The sequence below is a fragment of the Stegostoma tigrinum genome, chromosome 10 (assembly GCF_030684315.1).
Source record: "Stegostoma tigrinum isolate sSteTig4 chromosome 10, sSteTig4.hap1, whole genome shotgun sequence".
Classification (NCBI taxonomy): domain Eukaryota; kingdom Metazoa; phylum Chordata; class Chondrichthyes; order Orectolobiformes; family Stegostomatidae; genus Stegostoma; species Stegostoma tigrinum.
The window spans coordinates 32655209-32674549 of NC_081363.1; the positions used below are offsets into that span (position 1 = coordinate 32655209).

Here is a 19341-nt window from a genome sequence, read left to right on the forward strand (position 1 = left end):
GTATTCCAAAAGTGGCCTAACCAGGTCCTGTACATCTGCAACATGACCTTCCGACTCCTATATTCAATGCACTGACCAATAAAGGAAAGCATACCAAATGTCGTCTTCACTATCCTATCTACCTGTAACTCTTTCAAGGATCAATGAACCTGCACTCCAGGGTCTCTTTATTCAGCAGCACTCCCCAGGACCTTACCATTAAGCGTATAAGTCCTGCCCTGGTTTACATTTCCAAAATGCAGCACCTCACATTTATCTAAGCTAACTCCATTTGCCACTTCTAGGCCTGTTGTACTCTTAAGTAACCTTCTTGGCTGTCCGTTACACCACCGATTTTTGGTATCATCTCCAAACTTACTAACCATACCTACCTCTTGTGTTCACATCCATATCATTTATATAAATGACAAAAAGCAGTGAACCCAGCACTGATCTTTGTGGCACATCACTGGTCACAAGTCTCCAGTCTGAAAAACAATCCTGCACTACCCTCTACCATCTACCTTGGAGCCAATTCTGTATCCAAATGGCTAGTTCTCCCTGTGTTCCATGTGATCTGACCTCGTGTCAGGCCTTCTTCCCTTTTTAAGTTTATTAATTGTGTTTAATGCCACTTTCATTATTTTCTTTTGAGTTGTTAGGTAATAAAATTATTATTCATTTTTTCTCTCAAGGAAGCCGAAGTAATTGTCTCCTTCAAACTACTTTTTAACTATGCTGTTGTAGGTGTGTGATTTTAAAAAAGAAAAGAATATTTATTACAATTGGCCAAGTCTGGTTTATAAAATAGGGGGGAAATCAGCTCCCCATCAACTGATTTGTGACAATATTTAAGGCAAAAAATTCTTTTAGAAACAGATTTAATTATGTCAGGATTCCCATTTTGTAAGAGAACCTAGATTAGAGGAAAATGGAATGGAGAAGCTGTTTACAGTAAAAGTTGGGGAAAAAAAAATAAATTTAGTCGAGGCACATCCAGCAGAACTAGAAGGAAGTCATTAAAAATACTTGTTCTGTAGTAGTGAGGCATGAACAATGTTAAACATGCTGCATGTGTGAAAAATTACTGTCACGTTATGTCCCTCTAAGAAATTTATAGTTAAAAGACTGGACTTCTCCAGTCTGAAATCAGCTAAAATTTTGGGAAAACAATAGACTACAAGACTAGGAACACTTGTTAGTCACTTAAATCACTGTACATAGACAAGTTTGCTTTGATTTCTCATCAAATTTACCCATCATTAGAAACTAAATCAATATTTCAAGTATGCTTGGGCTTTTCTGAATCCAAGATGAAAAGCTACATTGCAATCTCTGTGACACAAAAGTAAATCACAACACAGCAAAAACAAATGATAAACAAATACTTTATAATAGCTCCATTCGTACTGAAATGAAAGTCTTTTTTTAAACTAAGCTGATGTAAAAAAAACTGCCACTACTACGTCTTAAGTGTTTGTGATTTGTTTAAAAGCAAGATAGAATTGGAAATGAAGATCCCAAGTTAAGACATGAAAAGACATTGAAATCCAGCATCCTTACCAATATCTAAATCTATCTACTCTAGATTCTTTTGAGTTCTGTGACTTCTCTTTATGTAACTATATTTCAAAGGGTGATTGAATAATGAAATAATGCACTAAATTTTTAATTCACAACATTTAAATGGTAAGAAACAAGGGAGAAGAGAACAAAATGACCTGCTTTATATCTTTTCCAATTTCTTCTCTCCTTAAATGTAGAAATTATTTGACATAGTTTAATGATGAAATATGGTATTATATCATAACTGGGCACAGACCAATGAAAAGTTTCTAAAAGTCCTTTCTATCCCTTCAGCCTCAAAGCATTAGGTTTACAATCAGAATCATAGAATCCCTGCAGTGCAGATAGAGACCATTTGGCCTATTTGAGTCTGCACCAAACCTTTGTAGAGCATACACCTGCACCCGCACTGCAGTACACTGCATGACACGACACAACACGACACTCCTGGATGTTTCAGGTCAATTGAGCATGGCCAATCCATCCAATCTGCACATCTTTAGACAGTGAGAGGAAAACAGAGCATCCAGAGGAAAGCATGCACGCTCCACACAGTCTCCCATGGCTGGAATCAAACGTGGTGCTGTGAGGCAGTCGTGATAAGTACTCTCACCATGCCACCCAAGCCAGTTCACTTTGGGATGCTGCTTGCCTGGGCACCAGACTCCTGTTCTGTCAATTTGATGTACTACTACTGTTGTCACTCTTTGTTCTTCTGCATCAAACCCCTGTCCTCATTTAGCTCCACGATCAGGCACACAACTCTAACTGGCTTGATGGTCAGGTTTTGGTTGGCTAGATATTCTGTGGCCAATTCCTAATTGGTTTATTTTAAAAAGTAATGATCATATTATTGACATCGTACTTTTTTGGTACAGAAGTAACTATTATAAAACATAGATAACAAGGTGTAGAGCTGGATGAACGCAGCAGGCCAGGCAGCATCAGAGGAGCAGGAAAGCTGACGTTTAGGGTCTGGACCCTTCTTCAGAAATGGGGGAGGGGAAGGGGGCTCTGAAATAAATGGAGAGGGGATGAGGTGGTGATAGAAAGTGGATAGAGGAGCACATAAGTGGAGAGAAGATGGATAGGTCAAGGAGGTGGGGGATGAGGCTAGTAGGTAGGAAGAGGTTGGGGGTTGGTCAGTGAGGTCGGAGGAGAGGATAGGTGGGAGAAAAGGCAAATCTAATCCCACCTAAACCACCTTATCTCAGACTCCAGTATTGACAGTTCATACTATCTCTATTGTAAAACGTAGCTATGTCTTTTGGTAGAGCTGCGTTCACTTCAAGCATATTCATGTTTACACGCACACACACCCCACACCCCACACCCCACACCCCACACCCCACACCCCACACCCCACACCCCACACCCCACACCCCACACCCCACACCCCACACCCCACACCCCACACCCCACACCCCACACCCCACACCCCACACCCCACACCCCACACCCACTCCTCCTCCATCCCTTGCGTGGCTCAGTCGTATTTTGTTTATTAATACAAGGTACAAAATAAATTGAAATTATTGCTTTTCTCTGGGGAAAATGCACTTGTTCAAAATACAAATTTGAAATTTTCCGAAAGTTTTTTTTTGAAAATGACACGAAGGAAATAATTTTCTACTGCGAGGTACATGTCTAAATTCTGCTTTTGCAGCAACAAAACCGACCAACTGTAAAGAAGATGGTTTGTTAACTCCAGAAGAATTTGAATCTTGGGACAGAAAATTCCGGTTGAAAAGTGAAGATTTAAGAACCCCAAAATTCATGCCAATTTCATTCGAGTTTGTAAAAGATGTACCAGAAGCCACGGTAAGTTATGAAATGTTTCATTCGTTCACCTAGAGTTTGCAAATAAAGAATGCTATTGCATGTGATACGGGAGGAAATAAATTAATATTGTCTCTTTAAGTTTGCTCCGTAATACTGATCTTCTACACCAAATGACCTAAATCTCTCGTATAAAGTTTTGTTTTGATAGTTACACAAGTCTTTTACTTTCTTTATGGACAAATGGTTTCAATGTCATATTCACAACTGTCTTTTCTGTACTTCAACCAATACTTGTAAAATACTTTGAGATACTTGTGATGAAAAGCATTACGTAAATGCAAGTTAGAGGCCTAGATGATGGCTTTGTGATATTATCCAGAGACCAGGTAATGTCCTGCGAACCTGGGTTCAATTCAATTCAATTTAAAAAAAAAATTGGATTAAAAGTCTCGTAATGCATGAAACCATGCTGATCATCAGAAAAAACATTAATGGCACCTTACCCAGTCTGGCCTATATAGGACCGCCAACCAGGGTTGGCCCTCAACTGGACAATTAGGGATGGACAACAAATACTGACCTAGGCATTGAAATCCACATGCCATGAACGAATTTTTAAAAAAAAAATTCTATTTTCTTTTACATTGAATTAAAAATTCATAAATGTAAATGTATATGGAAACTTTTTTGAAAATTCATTCATGGAATGTGGATTTCATTGGCTAGGCCAGTATTTGTCGTCCATCCCTAATTGCCCAGTTGAGAGTCCACCCTGGAAATCTAATTGAGGTATATAAGATTCTAAGGGAAATTGACAGTGTAGACCCGGAAGATGTTTCCTTTTGTGGACAATTTAAAATAAGAGGTCATAGCCTTACGATAAAAGGTGGCAGATTTAAAGCAAAAATGTGGAGAAATTACTTCTCAAAGTGTCTTCAATCCCTAACTCACTGCCCCAGAGTGAATGATTGGATTGAGATAATTTGAGGAGCAATGTTTAATTAGAAATGGAATAAGGGGTAACAGAGGCCAGGTAGGAAAATTGAGATGGTTTCAGCCATGATTTTTACCAAGGTGTGGAGAATGCCAGTGTTGGATTGGGATGGACAAAGTCAGAAGTCACTTGACACCAGGTTATAACAGGCATGTTTAAAATCACAAGTTGATAGAGCATTGCTCCTTCATCAGGTGAAGTGGAGAGAGGTGCACAGGAACAGAATAATTCTGCATTATGATTGTACCAAATGATGGAGCAAGCTCCAAGGACTGAGTCTCTTACTTCACTCCAGATTTTTATACATCACCATCTGCTAGGGTGGGATTTAAATTGGAGTCCTCACAACACTATCTCTGTCTCTAAATTAATAGTTTAGCGATATTGTGACTAGGCAATCGTGTCCCCTCTGAAGCCATTGCTTTTGTTTCCCTTTTGTGCCTTTTACGTTCAATTTCATCTGTCTCTCCAATCATTGTTTCATTCAGGCAGACTGTCTACCATTATTGAATCCCATTCCTCCTCCTCCTTCATAAAGAACATTTCATTTGCACCTTTTTAAAAAATTTGCACACTTTCAGCTTTACTCTAGCTCTTCTGGCGTCTGTACCTTTTGTTATTTTCAGGATCTGTAATTTGAATATTCGCCATAAGGGTCAGCACCTCCAATATACATTGATGCTTGTATCTGTCCACAAGTCCTCATTATCTTGACACACTACAAACCTTTCTTTGGATTTTACTTCAGAAATGTAAACTTCTCATCTTCAGGTTTAAATGCATCCGTAGTCTTGCTCACGTCCTTATCCATAGGCTGTTCTAATTCTGGGACATCACTAGATCTCCACTCTATGGCTGTTTCTGTATCCTCCCACCCCATTTCAAATTATTGGTGCCCCTTAGGTCATCTAGATTACATACTTTTGTATTCTTTCATTCATTTGCAGGAGATGGACATCTCTGGATAAGTGAATATTTATTACCATCTCAAATTACACTCAAGTGATGGTCAGCTACCTTCTCGAACGGCTGTTGTCCATGTGGTTGAAGTACACCCACAGTGGTGGTGGGGAGGAGGATCCTGGATTTTCACCCGGGGCAATGAAGGAACGGTGGTTAGGAAGAGCTAGTTTCAAGTCAGAATGATGGTGTTAAAGTTGCTTGGGCGGATTGCTGCCCTGCATCCTGCAGATCTCACACCCTGTTGTTACTCTGCTTTGTTAGTGGAGTGAGTGAATATTGAAAGTGCTGCTTTGGGGGCCAATGAAATGGGCTGATTCTTTTTCCTGGATGGTGCCAGGCTTATTAAACTGCATTCATCTATTCAAGCGGTGTGTGTTCTGTCATACTCCTGACCCATGCCCTGTAGATGTTGAAGTTTTGAGGAATCAGGAGGTGAGTTACTAACTGTAGAATTCCCAACCCCTGATTTTGTTATTGTCGTCAGAGTGTTTAAATGACTGATCAGGCTCACTTTCTAATTATTATTAAACCCTGGATGCTAAGGGTTGAGGGTGGGATTCTGTTTTGTTGGAGATGGTCATTGCCTGATACTTGTGTGGGCCAAGTGTTATTTGCTGTTTATTGACCTAATTCTGGATATTGTCCAGGTCATGTTGCATTTGGACTATGCACAATTTCAATACATAAGGAGTTGTGAATGTTTCTGAACATTATGCAGCCATCAGCTACTGTCCTGATCTTATGATAGAGTGAAGGTCATTGATGAAGTGGCTGAAGATGATTGTGGTCTTTATTTCATCAACTACCCTCACCTCTTGAAGACATTCCTCCTTTATGCAATGCCTATTTACTCTATCATGCATTTCTTTTGACTTGGTTTTCAGTTTGTGTTTTTTATGCTGCTATGCAATTCTGGGAGATGTTTTTCTTCATTATTACTGCTACATCTTCTGGGCCTTTAAAACATTATTTCTTGAAACTGTAAACCTCTTGCAAATTTTGAAGGCAGTTTCTACCTCCACTACAAATTCTCGCAGTGTTAACCCTTGTAATGTCCATTATCCTTTATTCTAGAAAGAAAATTAGGCCACAATCATGTGGGGGAAAAAGATGTAAAAATTAATTACATAATTAGTAAGTTACTGATATTTGTATATTTCAGGAACATGAGAGTGGTGCAATCAATGAGCTTTCTCTGTCAGAATGGAGTCTTTGGCAAAATCGTCCATTTGCTACATATTTGATTGATCACTCTGATCGCTGCCTGCACTTCATAAGCATCATGGACATGATTGATTTGATGAGACAAGAAGAGGTCAGTGAGAATGTGAAAATGATATTTAGTTAACAGCTGTGCACACGAATGGTATAGCAGCCTGCAAGATCAGTTATGAAATGCACTACTTCCAGTAAAGTTCTAAATTGCATATTTTGTTATAATATGTTATATTAGCTACCATGTTCTTCTACCATGTTCTTTCCTTTTGGGTTCCTTCTGACCTACTCACATGTCTAGCTTACTCACATGTCTGCAATGACTAATGCAGCTAGTAAAATAGATGCATTGTAGATCAGTCAAAAAAAATATTAACTCGACAAGTTTTCAAATAGAAGACCTCATTGTACCATTGTCTGATACAGATTTGACGTCAGTTTGATGTTTCAATTTATACACACATCCAAGATATTTAATATGCATATAAGTGTTAGTCCTCAGAATGTTGATAGGAGTGGGAGGTAAAGACTAGAATGGGAGTATACTAGCCAGCAATGTGAAAACAAATACCAACTGCTTTTACAGATATCAAGAGTTCAGATGATGTATTAGCATGGGTGGTGGATTGGTTAATAGACAGGAAACAGTATGAATAAAAAGGGGCATTTTCAAATTGGCAGGCTTTAGTTACTGCCGAAAGTATCAGTGCTGGGACCATGTCCAAATGAGTGATTTGGACAGAGACAGAAAACTGTATTGAAATTTGCTGGTGATGCAAAACAAGATGGAAGTGTGAACTGCAGGGAAGGCAGAGGCTATTAGAAGAAATAGACGGGTAAAGTATATGGGCAATAATAGACAGATGCGGCAGATCATGGGGAAGTATAATATTATTTGCTTTGTGAGAACAGAAGAGTAAAATATTGATGTTAAAGTTTTGAAACTCATTAAATGTTGATTTTTAGAATCTTTGGTGTGATCACACAAGGAACACAGCAAGTTGAGGTCGTAGACATGAACTGCACACAATATTGCAGGTGTGGTCTCACCAAAACCCTGTACTATTTTAGGGGCTGGATAAACACAGCAGGCCAAGCAGCATCTTAGGAGCACAAAAGCTGACATTTCGAGCCTAGACCCTTCAGCAGAGAGGGGGATGGGGAGAGGTTTCTGAAATATCTCTGATCACTATTTTAGGGGTATGTCTTTATTTCTTATCCCAATATCTTGCAATAAAAATCAACATGCCATTTGCCGTCCTAACTGTTTGCTATACCTCTACGCCAATTTGCTGTATCTAAAGTTTGAGAAGATTGTAGCTTGGTATATGTATGGCTCGTTTGAGATATACTCGCTGAGCCGGTGTAATGTTTCGTCACACTGCTAGGTAACATCTTCAGTGCCCCTCTGGTGAAGCATTGGTGTTTTGTCCTGGCGGTTGTTTATATACCTCTGTTTGCTGGGGATTTGGTATTACTTCTGGTTTTGTTTCTCAGTGGTTTGTACACAGGGCCTAATTCAATGTGTTTGTTGATGGCGTTCTGGTTAGAATATCAGGCCACCGGGAATTTCCTGACGTGTCTCTGTTTGGCTTGTGTGATTATTGACGTGTTGTTGTCCCAGTTGAATTTGTGTCTCTCGTCAGTGTGTAGTGAGACAGGTGAGAATTGTTCATGCCTCTAGGTGGCTAGTTGTGTTCATATATCATTATAGTCACTTTTCTTCTGGTTTGGCCTATGTAGTGTTACTCACAGTCCTTGCATGGTATTTTGTATATTGCCCCAATATTGCTGCAGTGTATTGCGGCTCATTTAAATTGTGTACTGATGCAGCTCTGTTTGTGGACATTGGGATGGTTGCTAGTGTAATTGAGTATTTGGCCCATATGTATGGTCTTTCTATATACGCTAGTCTGGAGTTCCCTGTTGTTTTTTTTTGTTCTACCATTATGTCCAGGAGCGGTAGTTGGTGGCTGTTCTCTTCTTTCGTGAATTTTATCCTGGTGAGGATATTGTTTAGGTGCCAGTGGGTTTCTTCCAGTTTAGTGCATTTAATAATCACAAAGATGTCATCTACATATTGGACCCAAAGTTTGGACTGTATAAAGGGGAGTGCTATCCGTTCTAATCTTTGCATTAGTGCTTCTGCAATCAGTCCTGATTTTGAGGATTCCATTGGTGTTCCGTTGACTTGTTTGTTTGTAAATGTTGTCATTGAAGGCCAAGTGGGCTGTGAGGCACAAATCTAGTAGTTTCATGGTGGTGTCCTTATTGTTGGTGTCCTGAGCTGTCTACCTACTTGATTCGTCTAGCAATGTGGTGATTGTCTCTCTGGCTAGGTCGATGTTTATGGCTCTAAATAGTGCTGTAACAGCGAAAGATATTATCACCTTGTCCTCATCTGTCCTGATGTCCTAGAACATAGAACATAGAACATTACAGCACAGTACAGGCCCTTTGGCCCTCGATGTTGTGCTGACCTGTCATACCGATCTCAAGCCTATCTAACCTACACTATTCCATGTACGTCCATATGCTTGTCCAATGACGACTTAAATGTACCTAAAGTTGGCGAATCTACTACCATTGCAGGCGAAGCGTTCCAGTCCCTTACTACTCTCTGAGTAAAGAAACCACCTCTGACATCTGTCCTGTATCTTTCATCCCTCAATTTAAAGCTATGCCCACTCGTGCTCGCTGTCACCATCCTAGGAAAAAGGCTCTCCCTATCCACCCTATCTAACCCTCTGATTATTATTTTTTTTAAATACAGATGTTACAGAATTCTTGGCATGAGTGTATAGAGTGGTTAGTGTTGTCCACTAAGTATTTCAATTTTTGCTGTAGTTCTCTGGCAAATCTATATGTTGGTATACCTGGCAGTGAGACAGTGGGTCTGAGGGGGACTCCCTGTTTGTGTACCTTGGAGAGTTCGTAAAATCGGGGTGTATTAGATCCCTCTAGCCTCTTTTGGTAGTCTGTCTTGCTGATGTCTCCTGAGTTGTGTAATTTCTTCAGTGTCAGTGTAATCCAGTTTCCTCGCTGTGGTGTTGTATCTGCTAGTAGTGCATTAGCTTTCTCAATATCTTGGGTTCTATTGAGGATCACGGTCATACGTCCTTTGTCTGCTGGGAGGTTGCAATATTCCTGTCTTTCTTGAGTCTTTCCAGTGGTTTCCTTTCTTCTTGAATTTGTTCAAAGATTTCAAACTAGTGGCATATGAAAATTTTGTGAAGGGGTTGAAAAATGGAGGTCTCTTTTTTGAGCCCTGGTTTTAAACTAGTATGTGTCAGAGTTGTGACTACAAGGATACCTGGAGTGTTAATGAAGGTTTGTTTATACTGTGAGGGTTTATGGCAGGACAAAGAAAGCATTAGGCCATTAACTGTAGCAGAATCCGGGATGAGCAAGTTTTTAAAAAAATTTAGTTCAAAAGCTTTGGGGGCTCATTTTACAGGAGATGTGACTGAAGTCAGGTGTAAGAAAAAAATGTCTAGAAAAGAAGATTTTTAGAAGTAGTTAAGGGAAAAGATTACCTTGGTATAAGGCCTACAGCTTATGAAGGCTTTCAGATCATAGAGCTTTTGGTTGGAACGCTGCAGGTTATTCAAAGCTGAGAAAATTTAAGCTCTGTTATCTGTGCATTCAAGGGAAAAAATGTCATAACTGCTTAATTCCTTCCAGAGAGCTATGTCAAACCTACAGTTTGGGCAAGGAGGGAAAATTTCTGTAGATCTTAATGAATTGTTACATTGTGTTTTAATATTTTTCAAACTGTTCTGCAGAGCCTGTTTAGTTCCATTTCAATTTCATTTATATACTAATCTTCTATTTTTATTGTTAGAAACAAATCTACATCATGCTTATATTTCAGTGAAAGATCTTCACAATAAACTAAATAAAATACGACCTATCAAGCTAGATTTCTCTCTGGTTATCTGACTTGTCTAGCTAGGATCATGATGATATATTTAAGGCTGAAACAGGCGGATTTTTGGTGGTGTTGGGAATTGAGGGAAGAGGGGAGCAACCAAAAAAGTGGAGTTGCAGCCCAAGATCAACTGTGATTTAGGTTGAATGGCAGAGTTGGAGAAACAGGGCATTCGCACTACTCATGCTTCTGTCTTTTGTGACTTGTAGTACAAAGTAAGGATTTAATGTTGCACATTATTCTTCTCAGGTAAACCCACAGATATCAATTTGGAAATTAAGGAAAGGAAAGAAAAGACTCTGTTGTGCAGTAGGTTAGATGGCCCTGAGAATGAACCTAACCTGGACTGTCATGATTGCAGAGATAGTAGGAACTGCAGATTTCCGGAGGGAGGCGCGTAACTTCTTTAGGGTAGGCATCCTTAGGAAGAGGCTTCGCAGTGGGGTTAAAATTGCTCCTCTGCTGCTTGGCCTGTTGTGTTCATCCAGCTCTACAGAGGGGTCTTTGCTCAAAACGTCAGCCTTCCTGCTCCTCTGATGCTGGTTGATGTGTTCGTCCAGCTCTACAGAAGGGTCTAGGCCCGAAACATCAGCCTTCCTACTCCTCAGATGCTGCTTGGCCTGCTGTGTTCATCTAGCTCTACACCTTGTTATCTCTGGTTGCATCTCATCGTACATTTGGCTGTAAGGATCATGAGCAAAATTCATTTAGGTTGTTTTTTTTCAGGTTGTCGTTATCAGCATTTTTTTGAATGTACTAACATACCACTGAGGCCCATTTTACCATTTTGTGTAAACCCAGTTCTAAAAAGCCACTGGTGCAATCAAAAAAATCTGGGTAGGAGATGCTGTTGTTCTGAGTTTGAGGCTGAAGGTGTGGAGGCACACTGATGCAGATTTAGGGACCTGTTTAAAAAAAAAAATTATTTCTCCCATATTTATCTTTGATTTCATGTTGCATAAAAAGGGAAATTTTCAAACAGCTATGAACGTAAATTGAATTACTGTTCTATTTCATTTATTCAATGTAGAAATGTCACATCAGGATAAAACCGATGAATTGGCAAGCTTTAAAACTGGCTTCAGTTGCACAATTGGAATGCAGCATGTGAATTTAAACAGTTTTATTTCAAAAATAGTAGCTTGAAATGATAACTATATAATTGTCAATAGAAACTACTACTTTAAAAAAGAAATGGAAAATCATTTTGTATGTTTACGTTCAGTTAGTCAATATACGGAATGATAGATTTCAGAATATTCACTTTCAGTTTTTTGACATCTGTGTCATAAAAATTAAAACAGCTGCTGACAGGAGTTAGATGTTTTTCTGGTGCAACTTGAGCAGCTGATTTTTATGGATCTTGTGGCTTCTATAGAAAAGTAAATCGTAAAAGAGTGGCTAAGGTAAACATTGGTCTTTTAGAGGATGTGAAGGCCAATTTAATAACTGGGAATGAGGAAATAGCTGAGCCGAGACATTAAACAGTTATTTCGTGCCGGTCTTAACACTGGAAGACACAAATAACATGCCGAAGACTGATGGTGAGAAGGTTATAGCAGGTGAGGACCTAGAAACTATCATTATCACCAAAGAGGCAGTGCTGGGCAAGCTAATGGGGCCAAAGGTAGACAAATCTCCTGGCCCTGATGAAATGCATCCCAGGGTAGTAAAAGAAGTGATGGGGGGAATAGCAGATGCACTAGTAATTATTTACCAAAATTCACTGGACTCTGGGGTAGTTCCCGCAGGTTGGAAAACAGCCAATGTGACGCCACTGTTTAAAAAAGGAAGTAGACGAAAAGCAGGTAACTATATGCCAGTTAGTTTAACTTCGATAATGGGGAAAATGCTTGAATCTATCATTAAGGAAGAAATAACAAGACATCAGGATATGACTTGTCTCATTGGGAACACCCAGCATGGGTTCATGAAGGGTAGGCCATGTTTTACTAATTTGGTGGAATTCTTTGACGACATTACTTGCACAGTGGACTATGAGGAACCTGTGGATGTGGTATATCTGGATTTCCAGAAGACATTTGACAAGGTGCCACACCAAAGGCTGCTACATAAGATGAAGTTGCATGGTATTACAAATAGTGTATTGGCATGGATAGAGGATTGGTTGACTAGTAGAAAGCAAAGAGTAGGGGTAAATGGATGTTTTTCTGGTTGGTGGTCAGGTGGCTAGTGGTGTGCCTCAGGGCTCAGTGTTGGGGCTGCAATTGTTTACAATTTACATCGATGACTTGGAGTTGGGGACTAAGTGTGGTATGTCAAATTTTGCAGATGACACTAAGGTGAGTCGTAGAGCAAAGTGTGCAGAAGACACTAAAAGTCTGCAGAGGGATATAGATAGTCTAAGTGAGTGGGGAAAGGTCTAGCAGATGGAGTACAATGTTGATAAGTGTGAGGTCATCCATTTTGGTAGGAATAACAGGAAAGAACAGGATTATGTTTTGAATGGTAGAAAATTGCAGCATGCTGCTGTTTAGTGTGACTTGGGTGTCCTTGTGCATGAATTGCTGAAGGTGTGATTGCAGGTATAGCAGGTAATTAAAAAGGCAAATGGAATTTTGTCTGCCATTGCTTAGAGGGATGGAGTTTAAGAACAGGGAGGCTGTGCTGCAGCTGTGTAGGGTACTGGTGAGGCCACACCTGGAGTATTGTGTGAAATTTTGGTCTCCTTGCTTGAGAAAAAATATACTAGCACTGGAGGGGGTGCAGAGGAGACTCACTTGGTTGATTCCAGAGTTGAGAGGGTTGGATTATGAGGAGAGTCTAAGTAGACTGGGATCGTACTCCTTGGAATTCAGAAGAATGAGGGGAGATATTATAGAAACATATATGATTATGAAGGGAATAGATAAGGTGGAGGCAGGGAGGATGTTTCCACTAGCAGGTGAAACTAGGACTAGGGGGCATAGCCTCAAAATAAAGGGAAACAGATGTAGGACTGAGGTCAGGAGAAACTTCTTCACCCAAAGGGTTGTGAATCTGTGGAATTCCCTGCCCAGTGAAGCGGTTGAAGCTACCTCGCTGAATGTTTTTAAGGCAAGGCTGGATAAATTTTTGAACAGTGAAGGAATTGAGGGTTATGGTTAGTGGGCGGGTAAGTGGAGCTGAGTCTCAAAAAGATCAGCCATGATCTTATTAAATAGCGGGGCAGGCTTGAGGGATCAGATGGCCTTCTCCTGTTCTTAATTCTTATGTTGTGCAAAATTAAAAACGCTGTATAGGCTTTGGTGTACCTCTTGGTTGCTATACAAACTGGAATGAAATATATGACAGATGCCAATGATCCAAAATGATTCTTTGATTCCTCTTTCAGCTTTTTGACTATCTACGTCAAGGTTATTACAAACAGTTGATGTATTTTCAGATTTCTGTTGGCAAGGTAACAAGTTAATGTTACATTGAGCTTTATAGTTACGCGCAGCAGTAAGAGTTAGCAAGTGAATATAATTCGAAGCAAGTTGCTGAAACTGAAATTTATTTCTTTCCCCAATACTTTGACCACCTCAGTTGCTTAGTGCTTAAAGTAGTATCTTAACATTCCTGTACAGAATGCAAGCTATCTTAGTAAAGGAGGAGTTGAAGCTAGGAATGGCTGATCCAAGTTGATCAAGGCCCTGATGACCAATTAAAGTGGCTTCTGGTGTTCATTAATGAACCTTCCTATTTTATTGCCGATTGTTGCAAGTAATTGGAGGCACACTCCTCCGTCTCCAACCCTAGACACAACCTGTAAACAGGTTTGGTTTGAGAGATAATAAAATGTGAGGCTGGATGAACACAGCAGGCCAAGCAGCATCTCAGGAGCACAAAAGCTGACGTTTCGGGCCTAGACCCTTCATCAAAGAGCAATGAATGCAATCTTGAGGCACATACTTCCATTACAACTGTGGGGACTGTAAGGACTGATCAACAACTGCACATGTCAGAGTATGTTAAGGATCAATTCTTGGGTATGGGATGCAAGGAGGTACAGACTGGGATTGTTTCATATACATTGCGGGGATAGCTAGTAGGCCACAAAAGGAAATGATACAGAGCACATGGGAGGATTTTGCTGCTCAGATCACAGCCAGGAGATCTGCTCTCAGGAAACAGCAGCGGGTCACAAAAAGATTTACTAATTTCACAAGGATGGTCGAGGTAAGATACCATCTCACAAACATAATAACATCTGAATTGCAACTGCAATTTTACTATATTCTTACAGGTTTGGTTTGGTTTGGTTTAAGTATTTGGTATGCCACACTCCTAGATTGCCACCTTAAGTTTGGCCTTATGTCTCCATCTGACACAATTTATGGAATGTGACCTGGATGGTAGGAGTGTTCACCTCTGAGCCAGTGGCCTGGTTTCAAGTCTCACTGCTCTAGAAATTGTGTGAACATCTCTGAACATGTTGATTAGAAAATATCAATGTGACTGTGATGTTTCTGTTCTTAGCCCTTGGGCTAGCGTTGTGCTGAATGCAGTTGACTGAGCAAATTTTTGTTCTATTCCGGTCTCTTAAGTCGTATGCATTGCTTGTCCCCAAGTTGGTGCTAGCATTGTAGGAAATTGCATTTGCTTGCTTCCAGCTCCTTGCCCCTATTCTGGGTTTGGGATTTGATGAGGGGACTCTGCCATTGTTCTCAGTTACTCTGAGAGCGAAAGTAAACCTTGCTTGTGAGAGTCTAGTGCAAAAAAAAAATAAGAATTTGCTTATCATCACCAAAGAAGAATGTTAGTTATGAGACCATGTTGAACTTGAGAGTGAGGATAGTTTGGAGGGTGCAGGAATAGTTTTGAATGTGTAAGAAATTTGGAACTGAAACACGCAAAGGAAAGATATTTTGTGATGAGCCTGTGTTCACTCGGGTATTACTTAACTGCCTAAATACCAATGGCCTTGCTTCATTCATTTGCTTTCCCATCCCCTCTCTTGGCCTTTCCTGGAAAGGATATGTTTGGTGTGAAGTGAGGTTGGGTATCTGGAGAATATAGTAAAATTGCAGTTGCAATTCAGATGTTATTATGTTTGTGAGATGGTATCTTACCTCGACCATCCTTGTGAAATTAGTAAATCTTTTTGTGACCCGCTGCTGTTTCCTGAGAGCAGATCTCCTGGCTGTGATCTTAGCAGCAAAATCCTCCCATGTGCTCTGTATCACTTCCTTTTGTGGCCTACTAGCTATCCCCGCAATGTATATGAAACAATCCCAGTCTGTACCTCCTTGCATCCCATACCCAAGAATTGATCCTTAACATACTCTGACATGTGCAGTTGTTGATCAGTCCTTACAGTCCCCACAGTTGTAATGGAAGTATGTGCCTCAAGGTTGCATTCATTGCTCTATAAAAATTATTACTTTCAGCACTTGGGTGCTAAGTGTACACATGCCGAGTTTAACATGTTCAGGCATCTGTAATTCATGGTAGTCAATAAGTAAGCTCAAAATCACAGGTTGCAGTTGCAGTTGGACTTGGAAACCAGCAGATCTTGTTAGTATTATTACCTACTTATTATCGTATAGCACTCAGCACTTGTCCTGTCCCTGTCCTCTAAATCCACCCAGCACTAATCTATAAAGAAAAAGTAAATGTTTTATCCTTCAATCATCAGTTTTGTGATTCCTGGTAAAAATTAAAATCCAACAATTTGATTTTTGCATTTTTGGATGGCACTTTAATTGCAACAAGCTTTTGTAAGTTGATAGTCTATTCAAATGTATGTGATTAGACTGTGTTGTCTCCACCTGGGGAACTTCAAATTATTTACCACAATATTTTTTTGAGAGATGAAGAATGTCTTATACTTGCTATCAACTTTTTTTTAAACACTCACAGTAATGGGGACGTGTATTTTTGATTCCTCAACCCTTTTCAATCATTTAATCTAATAATAGTGGATTTGTACTTTAGCTTCATTTGTCAGTTTCAATCCATTGCCATCAATAAACTTTCTGGGAAAAAAAGTTCCAATCTTGGCTGTGAAAATTTCAATTGGACCAGTATCAACTGCCTTTTAGTAACAGTTCTAATTTTGAACCTGTTGTTGTCTTCTGGATTCTGACATCAGAAAAAATAACTTCACTGTATATGTCCTATCTAATCCATTTTGTCACTTCCAAATAGCTCAATGCGATCGTCCTGGGAAGTGACTATGCATCAAAGAAAACTATTTCTTCGGCTGTGACATGTTGAAACTTTGAGGTCATGAGCATTTCTGTATAATTTCAAACCTCTGGTTATTTTCTAAGTCAAGTTTCTGCAATTTACCATCCTAATTTTTAACCCTTTAAATCATGCTGTCATTCTGGACTGCAGTGTGCATTGGCCAAATTAAATACAGTACTTTAAACAGGGCTCAGCCAAGGCTTTGTATGCTTAAGTATAACTTCATCTTTTTTGTATTCTGGTCTTCTTGAGGTATAGGTCAAAATTGTATTAGTCTTTCTGGTCCTATTTATGTTCTTGCCTTGTAGCTTTTAGCAGTTTATATGACCAGACACTGAAATCATTATCTTTTGTCACTGTTCTTCAAGCCTTGTATTTAAAATATACTCAGTGTTATCTATATTGTACAAAAAATGGATGACCATGTACATATGCTTTCCTTTTTCCACAGTCCGTTATAATGTTAGTAGCAACCAACTTTCAAGGGGTTACAATCTCCTTAACATTGTTTACTTGGACTTTTATGAAAGGCTTTGACAAGGTTCCACATGATAGATTAATGAGTAAACTTAGATCACTTAGGATTTAGGATGAGCTTGCCAATCAGACACACTGTTGGTTTAATGGCAAGACACAGAGACTGGTGAAGGGTTGTTGGACTGGCGGCCTGTGACCAGCAGTATTTTACAGGGATTGGTGCTGAGCCCACTTTTGTTTGTCATTTATGTAAATCATTTTAGATGAGAATGTTGAAGGCGGGCTTAGCAAGTTTGTGAATGACACCGAAGTTGATGGTATAGTGGACAGTGAAGAAGGTTACCTAAGATTACAAAGAGGGCTTGATCAATTGGGTCAATGGGCTGTAGAATGGCACATGGAGTTTAATTTGGATAAATGCAAGGTATTGCATTTTGGCTTAAAAAAAAGGGCAGAGCTTAGACAATTAATGGTAGAGCCTTGGGTAGTATTGTAGAACAGAGACACATAGGGGGCAGGCAGATAATGCTTTGAATTTTGCATCACAGGTAGACAATGATTTAAGAAGGTGTTTAGCATGATTGCCTTCATTACATACTAAACCCTTTGAGTATAGGTGTTTAGGACATTGTGTTGAGTTGGTACAGGATATTGGTGAGGACTTTTGAGGTACTGTGTCCAGTTCCTGTCACCCTGTTAAAGGAAGAATATTATTAAACTGAAGAGGGTTCAGAAAAAATTACCAGAATGTTGCCGGGAATGGAGAGTTTGAGTTATAAGGAGAGGCTGGATAGGTTGGGGTTTTCTTCACTGGAGGTTGAGGTGTGATGTTATTGAAGTTTATGAAATCATGAAGGGTATCAATGTCTTTTCCCTAGGGTGGGAGATTTCAAGTTTAGGGGCCTTATTTTAAGGTGAATAGAGACTTTCAAAAAAAAATGTGAATGACAATTAATTTTACATAGTGGTTCGTGTGTGGAATGAACTTCTAGAGGAAGTTACAATGTTTAAAAAATATTTGGATAAGTACTCAAATAAGAAATGTTTGGAGAGATATGGACGAAGCACTGGCAGGTGGGACTAGTTTAGTTTGAAATTATGGTTGGCATGGATTGGCTGGACTGAAGGGTCTGTTACTGTGCTATATGACTCTCCAAAGCTAGTCTGTCAGTTCATTCTTAAATAGATCTTTTACTGTGGGCTTAGTGTCCTTTGCAAAGACTTTTTATTCCCTTTTGCACCTTATTCACTTCTTATATATCCTTTTATTTCTTTGCATAGTTTTCTCAGTAAGTTGGATTTGCACTATCCCATCTGTCGTGAATGCTGCTTTTCGTAAGCATTTTTTTGTGCTCCTGAAGCCAACACTCTGAGAAAATAACATTCAGGGCTAACTCAACTTCAATGTTGTTACATTTGACTATCTGAAAATTAGTTGCTTGAAAAATGTGTCAAAATGGGTGGGATTAATTGCAAGATTTTTAGCGGGTTACTGAGGACAGTTTAAGGGCACTGAAGTGGAGCCACATGACAGCCAGTGAAACTGGAAGTCGAAGATAGGTGAAGAACAGGAAGATGTTTATGTATTGGAAGCAATTCAAATAGGGCTTTTAGACTAATACTTGGAATGAACAGATTATTTTATGAGGGAAGACTCATCAGGCTAGGCCTGTACCCTTGAGATTGGAAGAGTCAGGCGAGACTTAATTAAAACATAAGATCCTGAGGGATAATAAAGTGTGGAGCTGGATGAACACAGCAGGCCAAGCAGCATCTCAGGAGCACAAAAGCTGACGTTGCAGGCCTAGACCCTTCATCAGAGAGGGGGATGGGGAGAGGGTTCTGAAATAAATAGGGAGAGAGGGGGAGGCAGATTGAAGATGGACAAGGGAGAAGATGGGTGGAGAGGAGACAGACAAGTTAAAGGGACGGGGATAGAGCCTGTAGAGGTGAGTGTAGGTGGGGAGGTAGAGAGGAGATAGGTCAGTCCAGGGAGGATGGACAAGTCAAGGGGGCGGGATGAAGTTAGTAGGTAGGAAATGGAGGTGCAGCTTGAGGTGGGAGGGGGGATAGGTGAGAGGAAGAACAGGTTAGGGAGGCGGGGGCGAGCTGGGCTGGTTTTGGGATGCAGTGGAGGGAGGGGAGATTTTGAAGCTTGTGAAATCCACATTGATACCATTAGGCTGCAGGGTTTCCAAGTGGAATATGAGTTGCTGTTCCTGCAACCTTCGGGTGGCCTCATTGTGGCACTGCAAGAGGC

The 19341-nt window shown here is 40.0% G+C and overlaps 1 protein-coding gene across 3 annotated transcripts in view; it reads left to right on the plus strand.

Annotated features, from left to right (window-relative positions):
* fancm (FA complementation group M) overlaps positions 1-19341 on the plus strand; it is a 149004-nt gene that overhangs the window by 70038 nt on the left and 59625 nt on the right. For all 3 annotated transcript variants that reach the window (XM_048537195.2, XM_048537196.2, XM_048537197.2), the window contains 2 exons: positions 3212-3366; positions 6447-6599. In XM_048537195.2, the coding sequence (XP_048393152.2) occupies positions 3212-3366; positions 6447-6599 (308 nt within the window). The remainder of the gene's footprint in view (positions 1-3211; positions 3367-6446; positions 6600-19341) is intronic.